The sequence below is a fragment of the Cygnus olor genome, chromosome W (assembly GCF_009769625.2).
Source record: "Cygnus olor isolate bCygOlo1 chromosome W, bCygOlo1.pri.v2, whole genome shotgun sequence".
NCBI lineage: Eukaryota > Metazoa > Chordata > Aves > Anseriformes > Anatidae > Cygnus > Cygnus olor.
This window is the reverse complement of record NC_049199.1, coordinates 4,230,280-4,252,364: the sequence shown is the minus strand read 5'-3', so window position 1 is coordinate 4,252,364 and position 22,085 is coordinate 4,230,280. Positions and strand designations below refer to the sequence as shown.

The window sequence follows — 22,085 nt, the reverse complement described above, 5'->3', positions numbered from 1 at the left end:
TCCATAGATGTCTGATCAGATGATGTTATAATCTTGATAGTACTGCTGGTAAATTTCCCTAGTGCACACTCCAACTATTAATTTATGCTAATGCTATCATATTTTCACAGCTATTGTTATTTTTGATAGCTAAAATAATCTTAATTATAAAGTTTAAAATTATATAAGCTTAATTAACAAATATACTTAATTTATGTACAGGCATGCCTTCTTACTGTATAGACAATCCTCTCTATATTATTATATACTCTATATCCTTCTTAATGAAGCAATTGCCCTAAACACTCATGAGAGGAATACCAAGGAACTGAAAATATTTAAGATGTTTGCAGATTTGGGGCCTTATCTGACAGCTAAGCACCACACAGCTGCTCACTCTCCACACCCCACCCCTCTGGCCCAGAAGGACAGGGGAGAGAATAGGAAAAGCAAAAGCAAGAAAACTCTAGATCAATATAAAGACAGCTTAATAAGCAAAGGAAAGAGGAAAATGAAAGAAAAAAAAATCACAAAACAAGCGATGCAAAGGCAATCACTCATCAACTCTCACAAGTAAACCAATGCCCAGCCAGTCTCTGAGCAATGGCTACCTCCCTGAAAAAAAAATCCAACTCCCTTCAGTTTTTATTGCTGAGCATGATGTCATATGGCATGGAATATCCCTTTGGTCAATTTGAGTCAGCTGTCCAGGTTGTGTCCCCTCCCAGCTTCATGTCCACCCCCAGCCTACTTGCTGCAGGGGCAAAAAGTGGGAAAAAGAATAGGCCTTAATGCTGTGCAAGCACTGTTCAGCAATACCCAAAATGCTGGTGTGTTATCAACAGTTTCAGTCACAAATCCAAAACACAGGACCATGTGGGCTACTATAAAGAAAATTAGCTCCATCCCAGCCAGACCCACTATGCCTTGGTAAAGTGTTTCAGTGTTAAATACCTTATTTTTTTTTCATTTCAATTTAAGGCAGTTACTTACATTCTGATATTCCTGAGTTTAAAGTCCATTGATTTTCTGGCATCTTTCTCTAACACAGTGAAGTATACTCCCTTAAGCTGACTTAGGCAAACTTAAGTGCTTCAGTAAGGAACAGTCTAATACAGCTTTTTTTGTAGACTTTGAAGCTGTTTTCTTGTCTGAACACCTTATGCATTTTTTTTAACTCTAGGGGAGGAATAAAAGTTTATTCTGTCTTTAATCCCTGAGATTTTGAGGTATTTTCCTATGGTGTTTGAGAGAGGGACTAGTGGAAGTGCCTCATCTAGTTTCTGCTGCTTCAGTCTGGTTCCAAATGGAACTGGAGTTTCTATGTGCAATAGTCGATCACAACACTTACTTGGTGGGTGTCCTGGTTTTGGCTGAGATAGAGTTAATTTTCTTCCTAGTAGCTGGTATGGTGCTGTGTTTTGGATTTAGAATGAAAATAATGTTGATAACACACTGAAGTTTCAGTTGTTGCTGAGCAGTGCTTACACTAAGTCAAGGACTTTCCAGCTTCTCATACTGCCCTGACAGCAAGGAGGCTAGAGATGCACCAGAAGCTCTGAGAATCAGGACAGCTGACCCAAACTGACCAAAGGAATATTCCATACCATATGACATCATGCTGAACAATAAGAGCAGGGGGGAATTGGCCGGGGGAGCTGCTGTTGCTCAGGGATTGGCTAGGCATCAGTCGGCTAGTGGTGAACAATTGTGTTGTGCATCACTTGGCCTCCCCTCTCCTCTCCTCCCCTCCTTTATCTCAACCCACAAGTTCTCACACTTTTATCTTTTTCAATTTTCTCTCCCATCTCACTGTGTGTGTGTGTGAGCAAATGGCTGCGTGATGCTTAGCTGCCTGCCAAGTTAAACCACAAAGGGGATGCCTTGGCTGCCCAGTGTTGCTCACCCTGGGGGGGCAGCCATAAAATAATCCCTAGGACCAAGGTCTCTAGCTGACCAACTGTGGCTCAGATGCTGGCTCTTGGCCAACACAGCTCTTCAAGCGTGAACTGATTTGACAGCTACTGTAACCACCTTGCTCTGATATATCCACACAAGGACTCTTCTTTCAAGCTTTTCCTTCCTTCATGAGCAAACTGTTTTCATGCTAATCTCAACTTATTTTACTCTTGCAGGGTGCTGAAGAAATTTCCAAGTCTGGTACAACATCCTCGTCAGACATGACCCCACAATCCTCCCTAGCATAATAGTGCATAATTGCATATGTGTGAATCTAAAGAGGAGAAAGCAGGTGAATTGCTTCCTCTTTCCAACACATTTGGCTGTGGAGTTGTAATGCTCAGAGTGCAGTTTTTCACTCAGCAGCCACTACTTTCTTTTGCCACTCTGGGAACATGTAGACTCCAGCGATAACACATTATTATTTTTTTTTAATGAACATGACCCACCTAAACAAACAGCTTGGTCATTAATCATTTCAACTGAAGTATGATATCAAAAGGAGTGCACTGCCTCCAGCTGGGGGATGCCTTCCTCATGGAGGCATGTGTTCTCTGTGCAGCTGCATGCCAAGCCTTCCTAAATATGCTCTAATGCCACTTTTAACTGTAGGAAGACTAAGAAATGCATATGTGTTTGTTAGGGGTCTCTGATTTTACACAGGAAAAACCTTAAACAAACAACCCCGCCCACACTACACTAAACGGTAACTGGGTTCACTGCCACGCCGCGCTGGTCATGGGCGCCCCCCAGGCTGGACCGCACCCTGCCCCCTCACATGGGAGTTGCAGAAGGCACCAGGAGCGGTACCGGTACCGACACCGGCCCCAGCGCCCGTTTGCTGCGGCAGGCGGATACCTGCTGCCCTCGGCTCGGCCAGTATCCGGTGCGGCAAGGAGGCCGCTTGCGCCCTTCCTGCCGCCATAGCATGGTGGTGCTGTCCCCTTCCAGCCGCTGCTCCTCCTCCTTGCTCTGTCCCAGGGCGCAGGACTGACATCACACCCAGGATTTCCATCTGACTGAGGGGAAGAGGAGGAGATTGAGCGGAGCGGCAGCGTGATGGCGGTGGTCGGAAGGACTTAAGAAGCGGCGGCACAGCACAGCGCTTACTGTTTTTTCCCAGGCTCCTCCCTGCTTGGGGGGGGAGCAAGGGGCGGCTCTATTGTTCGAACCGGTGGGGGCTGCGGGCGAGCCCACTGTGCAGGGCTGTGAGGAGCCGGCGGTCCAGGCCCTGCGGCGGTCACGGGAGCAGTCTTCGGCTATAGGTTACAGCACAAACCTCTTCGTGGAGTGTAGCTCTGTCTCGGGCTAGGGAGGCCGGCACGAACACACACACGCACGTAGGTAGGCAGAGGTCCGTCATGGTTCCTTTCCCTCTCTCGTCTGGAGTTGTGCGGTGGCTTTCGAAGATGGATGGGGAGGTGGCTGGTACTGAGGACAGGGAGCTGGATACCTACTGCGGATCTAGGCTCCTGGGCCTGCTCGCTGTTATCCGACGGGGGAGGGAGCTGTGAGAGCCGAGGCAGCTAACTGGGATTGAGGCTTTTTCACTGGCTCCTGTGGGGGGAGCCTGTGACGAACCGGCTGGGAGCGCGGCCTTCGCTCTTCTCCGCCCGTGGGGGGCGCTGGGGGAAGTGAGCATGGAGGACTGCGGCGGCCTTGGTGACTCTGCCAGGGAGCCTTGACCAGGAGCAGCGCCTGCGCGGGTCGTGCCACCAGCGGAGTGCTGTCTCCGGGGGGCTGGAAGCGAATCCACGGGGGGTAGGGATGCAGTTCTGGCCTCGGCTTCTCCCGGGAACGCCTTGGGAGCGATCGGTCACGGGAGGCCGCGAGAGCGTGGTCGGGGCACGGGGAGGGTCGCTGCGGAGAAGGGAGCTGGCGACAAGGAGAGACTTTCGTGACGCTAAAAAGGTATCGCCAGGGGTTCCGAGAGTACCAGACACGGAGGCAGGCAGCAAGGTTTTTGTCTGCGCCCTGGGCGCGGGAGGACAGACAGTGGGGAGCTAGGCCCTGTTGGACGCCAGCTACTGGTTCTCAAGAAACCACTAAGCTGCCTGGCTCACCGCCGTTGGGGCCCTGGCCTCGCTTTGCGGCCGCTTTGGGGTTACAAGGCTTCTTCCTATCATTTTTCTTCCATCATCGCCTTTGTTTGCTGGCTGGAATTGCCTTTCTGTCCGAAATAGTGCCTGAGCACAGGGCTTTTTCCACCTCAGAACGAGCCAGCCCTCACCCCCATCGTAGGCTGTGGGTCGGGTCGTATTTAGAAGGGAGCAGTTCGAGGCAGGCAACCTGCAGATGAGCCACTAACTGCTTTCATGCCACTAAATCAGTGAGAGGCACAGCTCTTTAGCTGATTATCAGTGAGTTCATACTTGCACTACATTTAAAGTGAGTCTAAACTTTTTGTAGGTGTATCTGACACTAGTGAACTGATCGAAGATGTTCGTGTATGTGAAATGACAGTCATTTCACCTGTGAGATCTTGTTGGCTTGGTGTAGTTGAGCTGTGGTTTTTTTTTTTTTGTTTGTTTTGGCTCTTTTTTGTTTTTAATTGGGACAGTCCTTATTTTCCAGCCTCTGCCCCATCCTTAGTACTGGATGTAAACATTATGTCTGTGTCTGGAAATGCTTCTGATATTTTTTGTGCATGAAATAATTTCACTTTTCAGATCTTAGCAGAGCATTAATATCCGTAGTTTATATTTATGCATTTGGGGAGGCCGTTTTCCTTTAAAACTTAGATCTGGTTGTTCTTAAGATAGTACTATCGCAAAAATCATGCTACCTGGTATAGTGCAGATACACAGTAAACCATTCTTCTCAACCCAAAATACTTAAAAGAATAGCATTTTCAAAGCTGGTCTGTGGGCAGACCAGCAACTATTCTGCAGCTAGTGGTTCTGCAGAACTTGTAGTACAATCAATGAAAAGTTGCATGAAGGAACATATAATGGCTGGGACCTGGTAGTTTTTTGCCCAACTGCAAAAAAAAGGTCTCTCCTTCTGTGCATTTCATGTATTTCATTTAGTTATTTAAATTTTTCAATGTAGTATAACAAAGTATATTTTTCAGTTAAAATGTGTCAAACGTGAGATATACCCTTTTAGCATTGGTGTGACAGGACAGGTAATTTTCAGTATCTTTCAGTTGTAACCATCAAATATTTCCAATTGTGTCAACATGTTGCTTTATTACTTTAGGTAATTTGGGAAAAAAAACTTGAATGCATGCAAAGAACGGTTGAGTAAACACATCACCTGGAAAACACAGAGTACCAGGAAGTGGATTCTTGACATCCACCTTGTAACCTGAGTGACTTCTATTTATCTTTTAAACTTCTTAATATTTACAATGAATGGGCACAGTGATGAAGAACGTGTAAGAAACAGTAGTGGAGAGTCAAGGTAAGCACTCTGTCGTTTCAGTCCTTGGTTATGTATTCTCTTATATTTTGTTTAATAGAACTGCTTTACCTTTTAATTTTGTGCCAAAACTTCCTAGTGAGCAAGCAGGCCATATTTAGGAGGACTGGCTATGCTTTATGTCTGCTTAATCTGCTTGTTAGTTTCATATAGCTTTGTTTAATAACTGTAATAATCATGGATATACCTTACATAATAGAACTTAACTAGTATTAAAACTGTATCAGTGTCCGTTACTCTTTTTTCCTCAAAAGTTGCCTTAAGTGTCAAAAGCTGAAACAAATTGGATTGAAATCTTAAAATAAGACTCACGTCTATGAAGTGCAGGGCATGCATGCATAGTATATGCTGTATAAGCCCCGAACTGGGTTATCTCTAAAGCTGGAACAATGAGCTGTTAATTCTAGTTTTTGATATGTGCTACTTCATGAGGCTTCCTTCTTTGTTGAGCTGTGAAAGCAGTATAATGGAAAGTGTTAAATTCATGTTTGGTTTCCAAAGTGGAAGTACAACTTTCCCAGCTGTTTTCCTAATTAAAAAATAATTTTAAAAAATCTACTCACTATGTAGCATAGTGAGTAATGGGGTGGGAAGAAGGGGAAGAGAGAAATGTTTAGCTGATATTAGGTGCAAATCTCTAGGAAATTTATGAGCAGTAAAACTAAAGAAACTTTTGACAACTCTTGTGTATTTTTTTGATGTCAATATTCTTGTTATACCTAGGAATATTCTAGAAAGATAGTAAACTTTGGATCTTGTGAATAAATTGTCAACTCTAATTTATTTATTTTAAATAAAGATCTCTGCTTCCAGTAAAGATGGTACTTGTCTAATTAGCAAACAAATGTTTGTTTCTAGTAAGTGGCAAAACATTCCCAGTTATATAAAACAAATAAACAGAACAAGCTTTGTCAGTTGAGTAGAGAAATACAAACAAAATAAAATAGTGTGAATAAAGCTAATCTTCTGAACTTTTCGAGAATTATAAATAAGACCTTCCCCAAACATTAATTTTTTGGGGACAACTCTGTTGACCTTGTATTTATGAAGGTTTTTACTACTTGAAAAAAGCCACCTAGCTAAAAATAATGTAGGAAAATTACTTCATATCAAGCTATGACCACTTTGATATAAAAATACTGGTATATCAAAGTTATTTAAAAGCTGTAGCAATTCTCATAAGACTAAACCAACTAAATATCATTAAAGTTTCCTGAACAACTTTATTAAAAGTAAATATCAGCAAATTACTTGAAACTTGATAGTTGCTGGTGAAGTGAGACTTTGTTCTGCATTTTAAATGTGCTGTTGAGCTATTTTAAAGCTTAAAAAAGTAAATGTTAAAACTTTTTCCCTGTTTTTTTTATTAATCAATAACCCTGTAGCCTACTGAATTCACAGGCAGATCTCAGAAAGCATATTTGCATGTTTACTGTTTGCAATCAGGAAACTCCATACATGAAGAGTGAAATTTCCTGTTTTAAAGAATTGAGCCTTTTTTCTGTCGAGCCTATTTACATTATTAAAATAATTATTACAAAAGGAGTTTACATTGTTTTAAAGAAACTCTTATAATGAATTGCAGAAGTTGTGGAAAGCTTGTAATATCCTCAGCAATAGGAGGGCTAGAGAAGGGGCTAATTGGAAACCTTAGATTTTATATAAACGGCCAGCACTGTGGTAAGGAACTGTAGCTGTCTTCCATTCCCTGTGACTGGCAGTGAAAAGGCATTTCTGAAGCATGTGGGAAAGAAATGGCCAATTTGCCATGCTCCTGTGCTCCTTTCCACTCTTGAGTCTCTTCATCTGTTTGGTAGATGACCAGAAATCTTTCCATTGCTGCAGATGCTGAGCCTGAAGTTTTGTTTTGCTACAAGTAGAAGTGAATCTCTTGTATTTTCACAGTTGAGTAATTGTTGTGCTGTTTGGACTTTCCTTGGCCATGTTAGCAACCTCTGAAGCTATAAATATGTGCTAGTACCAAGCACGACGAAGATTGTGGACTGACATAAATACTAAACTAATCTTGCTGCTTGATGTTAGAATTTGTGTAATAATTACAGTGGAATCTACTCTTCAGCTTTTTCTTTATCAAAAACAGTGATTTATAATTGTTTTTAGTAGTTCTAGGTGAAATATCACAGATAACATTCATCTGGATAGCAAGTAAATATAAGCAGAAAACTTGATAGCAATACTCCAAGAAACTTTTAAAGTTAAGCAAAGTGTTTTTGTGTATGTTCTTGAAAGCATTCTGTTGCAAACTTGAATAGGAGTAAATACATATTAGTTACCTAGTAATAAGAACAGGGAATGCAGAAGTGAAACATTGCCAATTGAATAGCAATCTGACTTCCCATCTCTTTGATTCTACTATGTTTCCTGTAGAACAAGACATGGAGCACTTGAGCAGACGTACTCTGTAGGTAAAAAGGAGTATGCTCAGTACACCCTATCTGGAAAGTAGCTGGCTGGGGTGCATTGTACTTCCTTTTTTTAGTAAGCAGAAAGTGGCTTCTTGCACCAAATATCCTTATCATTGTTTACATTCTTGAAAGCTGATGTTAATACAATGCAGTAATTTCTGTGGATTTAATTTGCTTTGTTGATTTAATAGTCTGTGGACCACAAAAGATAGTTAAGTAAAACCAGCTCTTTGTCAGCAGGCTTGAATTTGCTGTATAAACTCATACCTTCCACAGAAGATTAAAAAGATAAATTGAAAGCCACTACTCTAGGATCCTGCTTTCAAGAAAACAATGATTCTGCGAGCATACTTACAGAAGTATTCTCATCTATTGGTTTCTTTTTGGTAGATGTCTGATAGGAAATAATAAAAATTAAAAACTGTGCATGTATAGAGAGTTGTATTGTGTTTATGTGGCAAGGTGTTGGTAGCAGGGTGCTGCTGGGGTGGCCTCTGAGAAGAGACCGGGGCTGTCCCTGTGCTGGACAAAGTCAGTCCCAGCTGGCTTGGCAATGGAACCATTTTTCTTGGTTTCTCGCTATTCTACTCAAATTTTAATTGGCAGTAAATTACATTCATTTTCACCAAGTTGAGTCTGTTTTGCTCATGACGGTGATTGGTAAGCGATCTCTGTGTCTGTATCTTGACCCACAAGCTCTTCCATCTTATTTTCTCACCCTTTCCTGTTGAGGAGGGGGGAGTAAGAGAGTGGCTGGGTGGAGGTCTGGCAGACAGCCAAGCTTAACCCACCACCACAAGAGTATACACCTTAAAGTATGGATATATCCATATATTTTAATGCAGAAGACTCCTGAGATCAGAAAAAATACCTGAAAGGTAAAGGAAACTGTACATAGAACTTCATGTGAAGGGCTAGTGGATGAAGCAAGCTCTTTGCTTTTGTTAGTAATAGTCTTCTCTTTGATTAGCAAGTTGTGATTTTTACCAAGAAAATTTGTCATGGAATTAAACATTATCAGATATTTTGGTCTAAGTTTAAAAAAAAAAAAAAAAAAATCACTTCTCTTCATCTTACAGTTTAGACAGTATTCATCAAAAAAAACCACCACAAGTATTTGTCTAGAACCTTTTTCTGTTAAAAGAAGAAATTCTAAATCGATGATACAGCTTTCATTGTGCATGTGGACTCTAGTTTGGCTTTGGGATTCCTGCTGAATTTTTCCAGCTCCCAAATGTTGGGATGCGTCACTCTTGAGCTTAGAGGAGGTGATCCTTGAATATTAATCAGCTTTCTTGGGCCCCTCTTCCCCCCAGGGCATTATTCCATGGGACTCTACCAAGCAGATCCATGAAGAGGCCAAAGTCCAGGGTAGCGAGCTTGCTGTGCGCCCTCTCTCTCTGCCCTAAGGGTATTGAACTCCACCACTTCATGGTCACTGCAGCGAAGGCTGCCCTTGAGTTTCACATTCTCCACCAGCATCTCCTTGTTGGTGAGAATGAGGTCCAGCATAGCACCTCTCCTTGTTGGATCCTCTATCGCTTGTATAAGGAAGATATCATCAATGCATTCCAGGAACCTCTTGGATTGCCTATGCCCTGCTGTGCTGTCCCTCTAACAGTTATCAGGATGATTGAAGGGTTAGCATCTAAATTACTAAGGTTTAATCTGAATTAAATCTGTGGTGGTTTTACCCAAATGGGCATCTGAACTCCACTACAACCGCTCTCTTACTTCCACTTCTCGAAGGGAAAGGGGAGAAAACATGACGGAAAGGGCTCAAGGGTTGAGATAAGGACAGGGAGATAACTCAATTGTTGCCGCAGGCAAAACAGACTCAGCATAGGGAGATTAAGGTAATTTATTACCTATTACTAACAAGCTAGAACAGTGAGAAACTAAAAACAACTTCCTCCAAACAACCCTCTTCTATGTCCTCCCCCCAAGCAATGCAGGGGAATGGGAAATGGGGGTTGTGGTCAGTCTGTAACACCTTGTCTCCATTGTTCCTTCATGGTCACTCTCTTCCCCTGCTCCAGTGTGGGGTCCCTTCCCCACGGGTGGCAGCTTCCACCAGATCACCTGCTCCTGCATGGGCTCCTTTCCATGGACTATAGGTCTGGCCCAGAGTCTGCTCTGGAGGGGGTTCTCCATAGGCCACAGCCTCCTTCAGGTCAGATCCACCTGCTCCCCCGTGGGCTCCTCCATGGGCTGCAGTGTGGAGATCTGCTCTGCCATGGTGCCCATGGGCTGCAGGGGGACAACCTGCTCCACCATGGTCCTCTCCACAGGCCGCAGGGGAACTTCAGCTCCGGAGCTTGGAGCACCTCCTCCCCCTCCTTCTTCACTGGCCTTGGTGTCTGTAAGGCTGTTTCTCACTCCTCATTCTTCCAGCTGCTGTGTTGCATCATTTTTTTTTTCCTTTCTTAAATTTGCTCTCACAGAGGCACAAATAGCATTGCTTACTGGCTTGGCTCTGGCTAGCAGCGGGTCCCTTTTGGAGCAATCTGAAGCTGGCCCTTATGTAACATTGGGCAGCTTCTGGATTCTTCTTAGAGTCTACCCCTGCAGCCCCACGCTATGAAAATTTTGCTGTATAAACCCAATACATTGCTCATGTGGTAGAGTCTTATAGGTAATTCCCTGACAGGGTTTAGAGACTTGTATGCGCTTTTAATAACTAAAGCTTGCTTAATGTGTCTGTGTTAGGGAAAAAGTGTCTGTTTGTTTTTTACTTCTTAGTGTTCCAGTTGTTTTGTGTTTGCAGTAAAATGGGGGGAGACTGTGGGTGGAGGATTCTGGTTTTCTTTCATGAATACGTTAGCTAAAAGGTTGGTTATATTTGAGTCCTGAGGCAAGGTGAATCTGGGCCTTTCTTAGGTTATACTGAGAAGTAATGACTCCTTGTTAAATTTTTACTAGGTTGGCACTAGTCAAGTGAACCAAAGAAAAAAAAAAAAAGGCCAAGTAAAGATACATTCCAGTGAAGTTGCATCCACAAACGCTAAGTGCCAGAAAAGGATGGGTGGATAGTGAATTGACATGGTGTATCAAATTGCTAGTAGCTGTGTTGAAAAGAATTTGAAATTGAAAACTTACTACAGTAGTTCTTCAGTAAGATGTAATTTTCAAAACCCTAGTTTTTCTTTTGGATACTGCTTAAGATACATGACTAGAATCCTGTAGACAAACTTCTTTTTCTATTTTGGGGGGGGGGGATGGGATTTTTTTTTTTATTCTCCTCTTTAGATAACACTTTTTTTGTTGTTGTTCCAAGCAAGTCTTGGCATATTTTGGAGACTTTTTTGGTTTTAGAAAATTAGATAGGTCTGTGCTTTTTTATCATTGCTGCTTTCTTACAAGTATTATTTCAAAAGCAAATAAAACATTATTTCAGAAGTTGATGATGCAAATTGGTAGTCTGACTGATGCCAATCTGAAACTGTTTCTTATGAGAGGTTAATAAGAGCAAAGCAAAAAAAAAAAATCTTTTTCTTTCATTCGTTCATTCTAATACGTAGGTAGTTACCTCTTAAAGATAATTAAGAAATGAATCTTAGGCTGAAAATTTCCATTCAACTTCTGTTTGAATAGGTAAGTAGTTTTGATAGAGAGTAATTGTTTGTTTTTGTGGTGCTGTTACAAAGTTTTCTTTTAATTGCTGCAATGTTCAAATAGCTTGGTTAGGGAATAAGTTTTCCATTTTATACGCGCGTGTGTGTGTATGGATGGAGGGGTGTGTGTATATATTTATGTATTTCCCCTAGGCTTAAGAAAAAATAATCTGAGAGAGAGCAGAGAGCGTGACTAAACTGAGTATCTTGTTCTTAAGACTTTTCATGACACCTATGTTACTGTAAAATAATTTGAAATTGCAAGATGCTAGTAATAAGTTCTTTTTTTAAAAAAAATCTTATAAAGTTGAATGTCATAGCTTGAAATGCTGACAAATCAGCTTTATACTTTGTGAAAGAAGATTGTTATTAGGAATTAAGAAAAAGATAACTTCTTTGAAGGTAAAACAAGGACACAGTCTGCACCTGGAAGCATGTGACAGCTAGTGGTTTGCCTGGGCATAAACTTGTTCTATTCTAGTTCTTAGACTGCAGTGCTCTCAGTGGTAGAAAGAAAAATGTATATGTTCTCTCTGATGGTTGGAAAAAGGTGGGTTTGTTTGTTTAATGCTACAGGGTACTCAGTTTTCAGCATATCCTGTAGAGTGTGTGTTTCGCCTTGGATTCCTAATTTCTTAGAGGAAAGTCCTTTGATAAAGAGATTATTGTGGATATTGGGGTTTTAAGTGCTGCATGTCATGCAGTGCTGCTTGTACAGTCTCAGCAATCCGTAGTGCATCTTCAATGTAAAATGTGCTCATATACTGCTCTGCTTCTTACGTCCTCTGTGAATACAAACTTTTGATTTTGGGATTATAATACTGCCTTTGTAGGGGTTATGCCTCCAAGCCTAAATTCTACTGAAGCTTAGGGTAGAAACAGATTCTTTGCAGTAAGAACACATGACATTAAATGTGTGCTGGTAGTCCTCAGAGCCACCCATAGCTGGTCATCCTTTAGCCATTGAATAAGCAAGTTTTTCTAAGCTTCAGTAAAAATGAAGTCACAGCTATTATTAATCTTGTCTATTTTTTGTGTGCTGTAGTTACATAAAGACCTCTGGGAATGTGGTACACATGAGAGTGCACAGGCAGAAAGTTTGGTGTAGTTGTATGCATCTGCTGCACGCATCTGCATTGCTTTGGGTGACGAGTTGAAGTAAGCTCTATGCAGTATGTACTAGTCTTCTGTGCTTGAACTCCAATAGGTACTTTTTTATCAGTAAATTTGAAGCTTTTTAAAGCATGTATTGTTCTCCTTAGTACTGCCAGGGAGGGGAAAGGTATGAGAAGGCGGCCACTGATAGTACAAATCAATAATTTAATAAAGGGTAGAAAGGAGGACCCGGGGAACTACAAACTGGTGAGCCTCACCTCTGTGCCTGGCAAGATCATGGAACAGGCCCTCCTGGAAGCAATGTCAAGGCACATGCAAGACAAAGGGGTGATCCAAGACAGCCAGCATGGCTTCACGAAGGGTAAATTGTGCCTGACCAATCTGGTAGTCTTCTATGATGCATCAGTTGACAAGGGAAAACTGACTGATGTCATCTACTTGGACTTCTGTAAGGCCTTTGACACGGTCCCACATGACATCCTGATCTCCAAATTGGAGAGATGGACTTGATGGGTGGACCATTCAGTGGATAAGGACTTGGCTTGAAGGTCTTACCCAGAGAGCAGTGGTCAGTGGCTCTGTGTCCAGGTGGAGGCCAGTGATGAGTGATGTACCTCAGAGGTCTGTCCTGGGATTGGTATTGTTTAATTTTTATCAGTAACATAGACAATGGGATTGAGTGCACCCTCAGCAAGTTTGCAGATGACACAAAGCTGAGTGGTGCAGTTGATATCAAAGAAGGAAGGGGTGCCATTCAAAGGGACCTGAACAAGCTTGAGAAGTGGGCCTCTGTGAATCTAATGAGGTTCAACAAGTCCAAGTGCAAGGTGCTGCACCTGGTCAGGGCAATCCCAGACAGGAGTACACACTGGCTGGAGAACTCATTGAGAGCAGCCCTGCAGAGAAGGAATTGGGAGTTCTAGTGGATGAAAAGCTCGACACAAGCTGTGTGCGTTGGCGGCCCGGAAGGCCAACTGCATCCTGGGCTGCATCAACAGAGGAGTTGCCAGCAGGTCGAGGGAGGTGATTGTCCCCCTCTACTCTGTCCTGGTGAGGCCCCACTTGGAGTACTGCATCCAGGTCTGGGGCCCCCAGCACAAGAAGGATGTGGACCTGTTAGAACGGGTCCAGAGGAGGGCCATGAAGATGATCAAGGGGCTGGAGCACCTCTCCTATGAAGAAAGGCTGAGAGCTGAGGCTGTTCAGCCTGGAGAAAAGAAGGCTCGGGGTGACCTCATTACGACTTTTCAGTACTTAAAGGGGACTTAAAAAAAAAAAAAAAAAAAAAAAAAAAAAAAAACCAAACAAACCCTGATGGAGAGTGACTCTTTGCTCAATCAGATAATGACAGGACAAGGGGGAACGGTTTTAAACTAAAAGAGGGGAGATTCAGATTAGAGGTTAGGAGGAAATTCTTCACTCAGAGGGTGGTGAGGCACTGGAACAGGTTGCCCAGAGAGGTTGTGGATGCCTGTCCCTGGAGGTGTTCAAGACCAGGTTAGATGAGGCCCTGAGCAACCTGATCTATCAGGTGGCATTGCTGACTGTGGCAGGGGTGTTGGAACTAGATGATCTTTAAGGTCCCTTCCAACCCTAGCCATTCTATGATCCAATGTTTTCATGAATAATTGGCTTTGGAACTGGTGTCAGTGATAGGGGTTTGGTTCTTTGAACATGGAACCCCTTTTGAAGATCAGCAGCTGCTTGGGATAGATGGGATCCACCTCACTAAGAGGAGCAAAATCTGAGGTATCCTATTTGCCAGTAGGATGGCTGACCTCATGAGGAGGACTTTAAACTAGTAATGACAGGGGAGGGAGAGGGTTACCAGCAGCCCTGTGAGGGAGCGATGGACAGGGTTACTGAACAGAGGGCATGGGGTAATGTGACGGAGGGATCACAAAAGGGGGCTTAAGCGGAGTCACCTCCAGCACTTGTAGGTTAGCACAGAAATGCCTACAAGGCACTATTATATAAAAATCTCCCCAAACCTTTCTAGGAAACAAATATGCTGTAGTTCCCCTCTTAAGTGCCTGTACACTAATGCATGTGGTAAGGGAAATAAATGTGATGAGCTAGAAATCTGTGTGCAGTTGCAGGGCTATGATCTTGCTGAGATCATGGAGACATGGTAGGATGGTTCTCATGACTGAAGTGTTGCAATGGAAGGATACCTTCTCTTTAGGAAGGACAGGCTGGGGAGAACAAGGAGAGGGAGTTGCCCTCTATGTGAGAGAGTAGCTGGAGTGCATGGAGCTCTCTCTCAGGATGGATGAGTAGTAAACTGAGAGTTTATGGTTCAGGATTAAAGGGAGTAATGGATTAGGTAACATTATAGTGGGGGTCTACTACAGGACACCTGACCAGGAACACCAAGCAGATGAGGCCCTCTACAGACAGACAGGAGCAGCCTCACCTTCACAAGCACTGGTCCTCGTGGGGGGACTTCAAACATCCTGACATCTGTTGGAGGGACAACACAGCAGGGCATAAGCAATCAAAGAAGTTCATGGAATGGACTGATGATAACTTCCTTCTACAAATGATAGAGGGGCAGATGAGGAGAGCTGCTCTGCTGGACCTCGATCTCACCAACAGTTCTTTCCGGGGTTAAATGTCGCCATAAGACTTGCTTTTCAGGGCCCAGGATAGTGTTCCGGGTGGTGGCATGGGGCACAGGATATGTTTCCAGCCATCCGGTGGTTGCTTCCACCATTGTAAGTACGTGGCGCTTGCCGTTGCGGGTTTGAGGGAGTGTGATGTAATCAGTGCCAGGCCTCCCCATATTTAAATTTCAGCCAATGTCCTCCATACCAAAGAGGCTTTAACTGTTTGGCTTGCTTGACTGCAGCACGTTTCACAATCAGGAATAACCTGTGCTATAGTGTCCATGGTCAGGTCCACCCCTCGATCACAAGCCCACTTATGTGTTGCATTTCTTCCTCGATGGCTTGAGGTGTCATGGGCCCATCGAGCTATAAATAATTCACCTTTATGTTGCCAGTCCAGGTCCACCTGAGCCACTTCAATCTTAGCAGCCTGATCCACCTGCTGGTTGTTTTGATGTTCTTCAACGGCCTGACTCTTGGGCATGTGAGCATCTACATGGTGTACTTTCGTGAGAAATCTCAAATAATTTTCTTCAGACAGGATCTTCTGTGAAGCTATTTTATTTGCGATGGCAGTGGCGGGCGTCCTGTCAATCAGGAGCGCATTTTAGTAAACAAATCATAATCTTTTATTCCCTATTACCCGACGCCTGATCACCTCCCCTGTTTCCTCATTGGCTGAGTACTACAGGTTCACAAGCTACTCAACGCTCCTCTATACCATATATGTACAATTTTTCTTTTTTTTTCAACCTTTTAATTTCTCCTTTCTTATGTTTTGAGAACTTGTGATCTTTGTTTTACTGTTCCCACACTGCTCATCCTGTTTTTCTCAAGCTTCTGCCTTATTTTGGAACAGTGAGGCCGCCTACTGTCCACTTATCTACTTGGCATTTCTCCTTATTGTGACTACACAACTACCTTGGAATACAGAAAAGTAGTTCTCTGCTGCAAAAACACAACTTTGTTTCTCACACTTTTACAGGCAGTTTCTCTGCTCAGACAGCAGTATCTTTTCACTGAGTGGCTACCCAGATGTGTTAGTGAATGTGCTGCCAGTTGCTTTGCTGTAACCACCCCCACAGGGCATTTGCTACCATCCATGAATCAGTATAGAGATAGAGAACTGGCCACTTTTCTCGTTCACATCTAAAGCCAGCTGGATGGCCTTCACTTCTGCAGATTGGCTCGATTCACCTTCTCCTTCAGCAGTTTCTGCAACTTGTCATGTAGGACTTCATACAGCAGCTTTCCACCTCCGATGCTTTCCCACAATATGACAGGACCCATCAGTGAACAGGGCATATTGCTTCTCATTTTCTGGTAGCTTTTTATACAGTGGGGCTTCTTCAGCACGTCACCTCCTCCTCTGGTGATATTTTGAAAACTTTGCCTTCTGGCCAGTCCACAGTCACTTCCAAGACTCCTGGGAGTCTGGGGTTTCCTATTTGAGCCTGTTGTGTAATCAGTGTGATGCACTTTCCACACATGAGGCAACTGATGCTGTGTTGGATAGAGGGGACCCTTCCTTTGAACATCCAGCCCAGCACTGGCAGTTGGGGTTCCAAGAGGAGCTGTGCTTCAGTACCAACCACTTCTGAAGCAGCAGGAACCCTTTTATATGCTGCCAATATCTCTTCTTTGGTTGGAGTATAGCGGGCCTCAGATCCTCTGTATCCCCGACTCCGTAACCCTAGGGGTTGACCTTGAGTCTCCTCATGCTCTTTCTGCCAGACAGTGCAGGTGGAGTCATTCTCCCCGGCTGCGGTATAGAGTACATTTTTTTTTTTACACCTTGTCCTACCCAGACTGGCCCAAGGGCAGCTGCATGAACTGTCTCCCATTTAATTTGTTCAAAGGCTTGTCATTGCTCAGGGCCTTATTAGAAATTGTTCTTCTTCTGGGTCATTTGATAGAGAGGGCTTACAATCAGAGTCTAGTTTATTATATGCATTTTGTTCCTAAAAAAATGGATCTCCTTTGCAGGTCTCTTGACCTTAATCTGTTCGAAGGCAAAACCAGATTCCAGAAGGATTTGGAGTATTCTCTTCCCTTTCTGAAAAACTTCCTCTGCTGTGTCACCCCAAATGATGATGTCATCAATGTACTGCAGGTGTTCAGGAGCTTCCCCCTGCTCCAGTGCAGACTGGATCAGTCCATGGCAAATGGTAGGGCTATGTTTCCACCCCTGGGGCAGCCGATTCCAAGTATATTGGACTCCCCTCCAAGTGAAAGCAAACTGTGGCCTGCACTCTGCTGCTAGAGGGATGGAGAAAAATGCATTAGCGATATCAATTGTGGCATACCACTTGGCTGCCTTTGATTCCAGTTCGTACTGGAGTTCTAGCATGTCCGGCACTGCAGCACTCAGTGGTGGCGTGACTTCGTTCAGGCCACGATAGTCCACTGTTAGTCTCCACTCACCATTAGACTTTCGCACTGGCCATATGAGATTATTAAAGGGAGTGTGAGTCTTGCTGATCACTCCTTGGCTCTCCAGTTGACGAACGAGCTTATGGATGGGAATCAGGGAGTCTTGGTTTGTATGATATTGCTGCTGCTGCGTCGTTGTGGTAGCGATTGGCACTTGCTGTTCTTTGACCCTCAGCAACCCCACAACAGAAGGGTCATCTGAGAGACTGGGTAAGGTAGACAACTGTTTAATGTCCTCTGTCTCTAAGGCAGCTATGCCAAAAGCCCACCAGAACCCTTTTGGGTCCTTGAAGTACCCTCTCCTGAGGTAGTGTATGTTAAGAATGAACTGAGCCTCCAGACCAGTCACAGTGCTTTTGCCACTCATTCCCAGTTAGTCTCACTTCAGCCTGCAGTACAGTTAGCTGTTGGGATCCCCCTGTGACTCCAGAAATACAAATAGGTTCTGCCCCTTTATAGCTTGGCATTAGGATGCACAGTGAGCTGGTGTCCACTAGAACCTTCAACTCTTGTGTGTTTTATGTGCCAGACCATCAAATCCACACAGTCCGGTAAACCTGGTTGTCATTTTCCTCTACCTGGCTGGAGGCAGCCTCCTCTATTCTTGTAATAGTATTTGTTACTCACTTCATGTAAATGTCAATCAGATGTCTTTTTCATTAAAATCAGAAATAAGATCAACCCTTCTGCTCCCTCTGGCGAACTGCCCACTAGAAACTGGAGCAGTCATTTTCCTGGAAGAACCCAATTTTTTGATTGATTTATTGTTTTATTTTGTGCCTCTGGGGTCGAGGTAGATTTCCCATCCCACTTCCTCATGTTCTCTCCATGGTCACACAGTTAAAACTGCCAGTTGTCCTTTGTGATTATCCACTGTGTCCTCTCTCTTGAGAAGAGGAATACTTACTCCTAATAGCTGAGATACTGCTTTGTACAGCTGGTGAGTAGGACGTATCCTTTGAATTGCTGGATCTCTTGGGAGATTTTCTTCACAGCTTGTAGTGCAGAAGAGAGACTTTCTTTGAACTTTCAGAGTTGGACAGCCAGTTCATCCACCGTGTGTTCTGCTCCATCTTTCCAATTCATTACTGCCGATGAGTTGGCATATGATGATGGCGCACTCCATACAAACTTCTGCCACATGGGTCACGTGCGCTTGACTTCATCTGGATCTTTGGGTAGCTGTTTGTTGTTACAGAATCATAAATCACCTCCAGCACAGCTAATTCCCTCAGGTTCTGGATACCTCTCTCCATGGTGGTCCACTTGCCTGGGTGACATATATCATCATCCTTGAAGGGATACCTTTCCTTCATGCCTGACAGGAGGATTGGGTGGTTACTGCCTCATTTATGAGTTCTACCTCTTCCTCCCTCCAGGGAGTGTAAACAGCAAGTAAGGTGTTACATAACATAACTGTCAGAAGCACAATTCCGAGAGTAAAAAAAAAAAAGAAAAAATCAACTTTGTGACCAGCAGCTATTGAAATAATATAATGCTTATAACAATTTTGCTTTAATGTGTTCTGGTTGGATCTCTCATCTCAACCAGTTTTGCTCCACATTGGTTGTCAAAAAGGACTGTTGTGGTTTAACCTGGCAGGCAGCTAAATAGCACACAGAGGTTTGCTCACTCCCCCCCCCCCCAACAGTGGGACCGAGGAGAGAATCAGAAAAAGAAAAGTAAAAAGTTGTGGGCTGAGATAAAGGCAGTTTAATAGGACAGAAAAGGAAGTGAAAAAAATAGCAATGATAAAAGAATATACAAAGCAAGTGATGCACAGTGCAATTGCTTACCACCTGCTGACCATAGCCCAGTCTGTCCCTGAGCAGTGGCCCTCTGCCCTACCCCAGCCAGCTCCCCACTATTTATTCTTCAGCATTGTTGTGGTTTAGCCCGGCTGGCAGCTAAAAACCACACAGCCATTCGCTCACCCTCCCCCCTCCCTCTCTGGGATGGGGGAGAGAAACAGGAAAGTGAAGCCTGTGAGTTGAGATAAAGACAGTTTATTAAGACAGGGAAAATAATAACAATAATAATAATGACAATAGTATTAATAATAATAATATGTATGAAACAAGTGATGCACAATGCAATTGCTCACCACCCGTTGACCGATGCCCAGTCTATCCCCGAGCAGCCGGCCCCCCCCCACCCCCGGCTAGCCACCCCTATATATTGTTCAGCATGACGTCAGATGGTATGGAATACCCCTTTGGCCAGTTTGGGTCAGCTGTCCTGGGTCTATCCCCTCCCAGCTCCTGCTGCATCCCTAGCCTGCCCGCTGGCAGGACAGAGCGAGAAGCTGAAAAGTCCTTGGCTTGGTGTAAGCACTGCTCTACAACAATTAAAACATCAGCATGTTATCAGCGCTCTTCTCATTCTAATCCAAAACATAGCACCCTGCCAGCTACTAGGAGGAAAATTAACTCTGTCCTAACTGAAACCAGGACAGATATCCACCCCTTATTCCATACCATTTATGTCATGCTCAGGTTACACTCTTTCCAATACCTTCTAATTAATCACCATTTTCATCTATGATATATAACAACCATGGTAGTGATGACATACAGTGTTATATGATAATTAACATACTACAATTCAACTCATGGGCTATTCTCACCCAATATTAGGTCCCCTTGAGGTACACACCGGACCTCCCCATTCTTTTGCATTACCCACCAAGTGCATCCAGGTCCCTGGGCAAAAGCAATCCCACGAATGGGCTTGCCTTTTCCTGAGGCAGGAGTAGCCCAGACTGTCTTCCCCAGCATGTTTCTTACGTGCACTACAGGAACTTTATCCCCTTCTACAGTGCGTAACAGGTTTGATTGGGCAGGTCCAGCTCGGTTGGCAGATCCTCTAGTATTGACTAACCAGGTGGCCTTTGCCAAATGTGTATCCCAATTTTTGAATGTCCCAGCACCCATTGCTTTCAGTGTAGTCTTTAACAGTCCATTGTATCGTTCAACTTTCCCGGAGGCTGGTGCATGATAAGGGATGTGATACACCCACTCAATACCATGTTCTTTGGCCCAAGTGTCTATAAGGTTGTTTCGGAAATGAGTCCCATTGTCTGACTCAATTCTTTCTGGGGTGCCATGTCGCCATAGGACTTGCTTTTCAAGGCCCAGGATAGTGTTCCGGGCGGTGGCATGGGGCACAGGATATGTTTCCAGCCATCCGGTGGTTGCTTCCACCATTGTAAGTACGTGGCGCTTGCCATTACGGGTTTGGGGGAGTGTGATGTAATCAATCTGCCAGGCCTCTCCATATTTGTATTTCAGCCATTGTCCTCCATACCAAAGAGGCTTTGACTGTTTGGCTTGCTTGATTGCAGCACATGTTTCACAATCAGGAATAACCTGTGCTATAGTGTCCATGGTCAGGTCCACCCCTCGGTCACGAGCCCATCTGTATGTTGCATCTCTACCTTGATGGCCTGAGGTGTCATGGGCCCATCGGGCTATAAATAATTCACCTTTATGTTGCCAGTCCAGGTCCACCTGAGCCACTTCAATCTTAGCAGCCTGATCCACCTGCTGGTTGTCTTGATGTTCTTCAGTAGCCCGATTCTTGGGCACATGAGCATCTACATGGCGTACCTTTACAACCAGGTTCTCTACCCGGGCAGCAATATCTTGCCACAATGCAGCAGCCCAGATGGGTTTGCCCCGGCGCTCCCAGTTGTTCTGCTTCCATTGCTGTAACCACCCCCACAGGGCATTTGCTACCATCCATGAATCAGTATAGAGATAGAGAACTGGCCACTTTTCTCGTTCAGCAATATCTAAGGCCAGCTGAACGGCTTTCACTTCTGCAAACTGACTCGATTCACCTTCTCCCTCAGCAGCTTCTGCAACTCGTCGTGTAGGACTCCATACAGCAGCTTTCCATCTCCGATGCTTTCCCACAATACGACAGGACCCATCAGTGAACAGGGCATATTTCTTCTCATTTTCTGGTAGCTTGTTGTACAGTGGGGCTTCTTCAGCACGGACCACCTCCTCCTCTGACGATATCCCAAAGTACTTGCCTTCTGGCCAGTCCATAATCACTTCCAGGATTCCTGGGCGACTGGGGTTTCCTATTCGAGCCCGCTGAGTAATCAGTGCAACCCACTTGCTCCATGTAGCATCAGTTGCATGATGTGTAGAGGGGACCCTTCCTCTGAACATCCAACCCAGTACCGGCAGTCGGGGTGCCAGGAGGAGCTGCGCTTCAGTACCGACCACTTCCGAAGCAGATCGAACTCCCTCATATGCTGCCAATATCTCCTTTTCGGTTGGAGTATAGCGGGCCTCAGATCCTCTGTATCCCCGACTCCAAAACCCCAGGGGTCGACCTCGAGTTTCCCCAGGTTCTTTCTGCCAGAGGCTCCAGGTGGGACCATTCTCCCCGGCTGCGGTGTAGAGCACATTCTTTACATCTGGTCCTGTTCGGACTGGCCCAAGGGCTACTGCATGAACTATTTCCTGCTTAATTTGTTCAAAGGCTTGTCATTGCTCAGGGCCCCATTCAAA

General features: G+C 44.3%; 1 protein-coding gene across 10 annotated transcripts in view; it reads left to right on the top strand.

Moving 5' to 3' along the window:
- Positions 1-1,784: 1,784 nt before the first annotated feature.
- Positions 1,785-22,085, top strand: part of LOC121062454 (chromodomain-helicase-DNA-binding protein 1-like) — an 82,747-nt gene continuing 62,446 nt past the window's right edge. Inside the window, exons 1-2 of one of the 10 annotated variants that reach the window (XM_040542449.1) lie at positions 1,785-3,849; positions 5,140-5,343. In XM_040542449.1, coding sequence (XP_040398383.1) covers positions 5,291-5,343 — 53 coding nt within the window. In that variant the 5' untranslated portion in view covers positions 1,785-3,849; positions 5,140-5,290. The remainder of the gene's footprint in view (positions 3,850-5,139; positions 5,344-22,085) is intronic. The other 9 variants (XR_005815563.1, XM_040542451.1, XM_040542450.1 and 6 more) reach the window with 9 other exon arrangements.